The sequence below is a fragment of a genome, unplaced genomic scaffold (genome assembly GCF_019419815.1).
Source record: "Pyrus x bretschneideri cultivar Hongxiangsu unplaced genomic scaffold, Pyrus_bretschneideri_v1 Contig23, whole genome shotgun sequence".
Lineage (NCBI taxonomy): Eukaryota > Viridiplantae > Streptophyta > Magnoliopsida > Rosales > Rosaceae > Pyrus > Pyrus x bretschneideri.
Genome location: NW_025999535.1, coordinates 369,868 through 375,339, shown reverse-complemented (window position 1 = coordinate 375,339; position 5,472 = coordinate 369,868). Strand labels below are relative to the sequence as shown.

The following is a 5,472-nucleotide window of genomic DNA, read 5'->3' as shown; positions in this document are numbered from 1 at the left end:
ATTTAATTAACCAAAAAAAAATTATTTAACCAATAACCATTAAGTATTCCTACAATGACAATAAGAAAATTAAAAAAATAAATTCAATTCAATTTCCTACAGCAAAAGAAGTTTTCCTGTCTTAAATACTTTTGCTTTCACAATTTGAATCCACCAATTATTAGGATTAGTTAGTACGTCCAATCCAACTCAAGGCAAACATTATGAAAATGATCAAGTCTTCTAATTCCTAAACCACCACCACCAGCCTTAAGCGAATAAACATTATTCCAGGTAACTGGTTCATTTTACTATTCTTATTCCGTCACATGTCTTATTTTAAACGTCTTTATAAGACAAATGGTAAACTAAATTAGAAAACATGTTTTTAATAATAACACTTATGAACACAAAGTATTTAGAAAAATCTTTTCAAACGGGATTTACTTTGGTCTACTCCTCTTTAAGCGCAACTCGTGAATCTTTTGATGTTTTGCCAAACAATGCAAAAGATCATCTCTTAAACCACATCGTCACGTAATTTGGGCCTACTGTGGGCCGGGCCGGTTAAAAACAAGAATTGCTTTGATTTGTGGGTCCCGCTTCCGAGTGGTTTGCAAACCGGGAGTGTAGGACTTGCCCTTGGAACAAGTGGTTTGGTGGGGATCACCAAACAACCAAATAGGTCATTGTTTACTATTTTTGCATGAGTAAACATAGTTCATAGATGAAAACAGTAAAATCGCAAATATTTTTTTAGATAATTTTAGGGTTGGAGCTTCTAAAAATAGATAGAGATTGATATATAGATACATGCAGCATTGCCCATTCTTGCAATAAATCAAACAAAAATAAAAAATCTGTACACATAGAAGGATGTCTATGGGATTGAGGTCACCAAATATGGGGGGCGTTGCAAGGAGAACATCAGCCATGGCTGTGTTTCTTCTCGGCTTCGCTTTGCTCTCTTGTGTGGCCCAAGCTGCATCCCGTGGACATCTTTTCAGGGCTGGTGCCCGTCGTAGCGACACTACCAAGAGGAAAGTGTTTGATGTCACAGCCTTCGGTGCTAAGACCGAAGACCAGATGAATAGAGGAAGTAAGAAGCCTAATGTTGTCGGCAAGTTGAGTACTGGGGAATTGCCCGGTGGAGGTGTACCCGGGGAACTGCCCGGTGGAGGTATACCTGGCCTCCCTGGTGGTACTGAGGAGGAGAGTTATGATGGCAATGATATTGACGATCCTAATGGATTGGTGAGATTACAGAAATCGTTAACACAATTTCATTTCAATGCATAACTCGTTCAATAATTTGAATTCACGGTTTGATAACATAAGATTATGTTGTATGTAGGCATTCATCCGGACATGGGTAGCCGCATGCAGAGGAAACTACAAGGGTCCAACTAAGGTTGTGATCCCCAAGGGAACATTCTTGACAGGACCTGTGGTGTTCCAAGGGCCATGCAACAGCTCAACTGAGCCCATCGTCGTTGAAGTTCAAGGATATGTCAAAGCCAGCACCGATATCAGTCAATACTCCTCTCCCGAGTGGTTTTCATTTGAGTTGGTTGACGGCTTGATCGTCACGGGTGACGGAACTTTTGACGGGCAAGGTACATGGACAACCAGTAGCAGCAAGGACTCCGACAAAGCTGCTCAAGCCCCATCCGTAAGCTCTCTAGCGTAACATCTCTGATTATGTTCTCCATTTTCGAGTTAAATTTTAAGTGACATACCATTAATTTGATTCAATTGTTGCACGAATGCAGTCACTTAAATTCAACAAAGTGAACAACACCCTGATCGAAAGGATCACATCCTTAAATAGCAAATTCTTCCACACACACATGTTCGGCTGCAACAACGTGACAATGAGGAATGTCCACCTCACTGCTCCTGGAGATAGCCCTAACACAGATGGCGTGTACATCAGCGCTTCGGACCACATCAAAGTGCTTAACAGCGTTATCGCAACCGGGGGTGACTGCATTTCCATCGGGCAAGGCGCTCACGACGTCACCGTTAAAAACATCACTTGTGGTCCAGGATATGGCATCAGTATCGGGAGCCTCGGAAAGTACCCTGACGAACTGAGCGTCAGTGAGATTCATGTCAGCAATTGCACATTGAGAAACACCGCCTATGGTGCCAGAATCAAGACTTCGGCTGGCAAAAGTGCAGGAGAAGTGACCGGAATCGTCTACGAAGACATTATCATGGACCAAGTTCAAAACCCTATTATTATAGATCAGTACTACGGTAACAAGAAGGTGGTAAAAAAAATCATCGATGGAAATAAAAAGATGGTAGTCCCAGGAAATAAAAAGAACGTAGGAGCTGGATTAAAAAAGAAGGTAGGAGCCGGATTAAAAAAGAAGGTAGGAGCTGGATCAAAAAAGAAGGTCGGAGCAGGAAAGCAGATGGTACGCATGCATGCACACGTAAATAATTTAATTTATTAATTCTAATTAATTCATTATAGATTATTAATTCATTTTGAAATTTGTTTAATTTATTCAGGAACTGCAAGGTGGAAAGAAAAAGAGCGTAAGTAGGAACGTAAGTATTCATAGTCATGCAGCTCATGCATATAATTAGCGATTCAATTAATTAATTTTGCACCATTTATTAGTTAATTAATTGTTATCTATTGTAAGTAATTTATAATTTGGGTACTGCATGCATGCAGGATGGAGCTGGAGTACCTTCTAGGCCAGTATCAAAGTGGAAGATCAGTGACGTTCACTTCAGAAACATTAGGGGCACCTCAGCCGGAAAGGTTGCCGTTTTGTTAGCTTGCAGCTCTGTAAACCCATGCGAAGGTGTAAAGTTCACCGACATTAACCTTTCCTACAAGGGCACCAGTAAGAAAAAAACGGCGCTTAAATCTAAGTGTTTCAACGCCCAGATTACACCAAAGGGCGTACAGAACCCACCACTCTGCCGTTAATTTAGTTTTCGATAAACTCGATCATCTTTGTGTACAAGATTTTGATTAATTTTGACTCAATGTTAAGAAAACATGTTAACATCTGTGTACTTAATGATATCGATTGATTTTTGTTCTTCTTTCTCTGTCCTCTATGATTTCTCTCGACCTATGTATATATTATATAGTACTTCATGTAGTAACAATACAAAAATATTACTTTACCACATATTTGTACCATCATTGTATCATCTTTGTAATAGAGATGAAACTCATATGTGTTGACAGGTTCTATCTCTATTTGAGATGAAACTCATTGTACCATCATTGTAGCTGGTTGCATTATTCAAGGAGTTTATTCTCCATGTCTTGTCATGTCTCCTTATTGTCAAGGAATTTAGGGAAGCAAAAAGTTTTGTGTTTTCAACCTTGCCTTTATATTGTAACCCAGCATCTTGTTCTTCACACAGAAAAATATATACAAAACCTTCCAATTACAACAAAATCAACATGGTATCATAGCAAGAACCATAATCGGCCTGCTTCTGCATTTTTTGTTTTGTGTTGCTTTCTTATCCTGCTAGGGGTTCCAATACATTCCTACTAAAATGGCAGAAGAAAATCCTTTAGTTTTAGATGGAGAAAGCTCATTAGTTCTTTCACCTCCAAACTTATCTAAGGTTGATGTTAGTCCCAACCAATGCTTGAGTTTAGTGCTACTAAATGAATTCAACCATTTACCTTGGTCAAGAGCGATTACTCTTGTTCTCGGTAGACATTCAAAACTTGGCTATATCAATGGCAACATCGAAGCTCCTGATGTCTCTTCGCCCAACTATGAAGCTTGGCTGTACAAAAAACAGTTGATCATGTCATGGCTACTCAATTCTATGGAAAGAAAAATTGCTAAAATCTTCAGCTTCTTAGAGTCCTTTCATCTTGGCACCTCTCATTTTGGTAGTCTGTCAAGGAAATGTATGGTAATCAAAATAATTTTGCTCAAGTGTTCCAACTAAAAAAGGATCTTGCTTATCTTCAACAAGAAAGTAAGCCTTTCATTCAACTCTTAGGTAGCATGAAGAACATGTGGAATGAACTGGAGGTTTATCGTCCACACACCACTGATGCCGATGTGTGGTTGAAAAAAAAATGAGGAAGAAAAAATCTTCCAGCTGTTGGTGAGTCTCGGTTCTGAATATGAAGACCTTCGAAGTCATATTCTCATGAACTCTGAGTTGCCCTCATTTGCAGCTGTTTGTGCAATAATTTAGCAAGAAGAAGTTCACAGAAAAGTCATGAATATGGAGACTAAGGTCAATATCACTGAGGCTAAGGCGTATGTGTCCAATCAAAGAAAACATGAAGAGAAAGTGTATAGAGGCAAATGACCAGGCTGGAAGTGCCTTCATTGCAATACTTCTGGCCATATGATTGAAACGTGTTAGATATTGCATCCAGAACTGAAGCCTAAGTTCATGAAGGAGAATACCAGATGCTCAGAGAGAAGGTTCCAAACTTCCAACTACAAGGCTAATCACACTACCTTCACACCTACTAAGGGTCTAGTTAATTTCATAGTAAATCCAACTAATCTCATTAATGAATTTGCTGCATTTCTTCAAAAAAGGCAAGAAGATGTTGAAAGCAAGGGAGAAACCAACCTTAGGGCTGAAAGTTCAACTGCACTACTTGGGAAGTTTGCTGGAGTACCCCTCATAAGATGACGTACCAAGTATTTTAAATGCTTTTTTAACTGCCCTGAATTTCAGTTTTGTGCATGATCTTTGGGTTATAAATTCAGGTACCACAGATCATATAACAAATAAAGTTACAAACCTGTATGAATTTGAAAAAATCACCAAACCTTCCAAAGTCTCTATTGCAAATGGTAAGGGTGCATCTGTTGAAGGGAAATGGAAAATCAAAATAATCTCTGAAAAAATAGAGTCAATGGCCTTGTATGTCCATTCCTTTCCATTTCAGTTATTGTCAGTCGAGAAACTCACAAATTCCTTAAACTGTATTGCCATTTTTTCACCTCACAATGTCATTTTTTTTTTTAAGGATTTAATCACCAAGAAGAAGATTGGTGAAGGTTTTTACTTGCATGGGCTATATTAGCTGTCAAAAGACTTTCAAATTCCCAAGGGACTACAAGTAAAGTCAAATATTGTTCAAGATCACCATCTATGGCACCAACGGTTGGCTTATCTTTCTAAGTTTGTTTTGTCCAAAATTTACCCTAGTTTAAGGACAAACATGTCTAAGTGTGACATTTGCCACTTGTCCAAATGTACTAGGTTACCTTTTAACTCTTCCACAACTAGGACTAGGAAGCCTTTTGAACTAGTTCACTCTAATGTTTGGGGATTCATCTTTGAATCTTTTGATGGAGATAGGTACTTTGTAACCTTTGTTGATGACTTTACTAGAGTCACTTGATTATATCTTTTGAAATTTAAAAGTAAAGTTATGAAAATGTTCAAGAACTTTCACAATCTTGTCAAGCCTCAATTCTCATCTCAAATTCAAACCTTAAGATCTGATACTGACACTGAATA

At 38.5% G+C, this 5,472-nt stretch overlaps 1 protein-coding gene across 1 annotated transcript; it reads left to right on the top strand.

Annotated features, from left to right (window-relative positions):
* The first annotated feature begins 831 nt into the window (after positions 1–831).
* Positions 832–3,055, top strand: LOC103967198 (exopolygalacturonase-like). The gene is made up of 5 exons (XM_018652352.2): positions 832–1,233; positions 1,334–1,651; positions 1,752–2,405; positions 2,503–2,541; positions 2,672–3,055. Exons 1-5 carry the CDS (start codon positions 856–858, stop codon positions 2,930–2,932), a joined length of 1,650 nt encoding a protein of 549 aa, XP_018507868.1. The 5' UTR covers positions 832–855; the 3' UTR covers positions 2,933–3,055.
* The last annotated feature ends 2,417 nt before the right edge of the window (positions 3,056–5,472 follow it).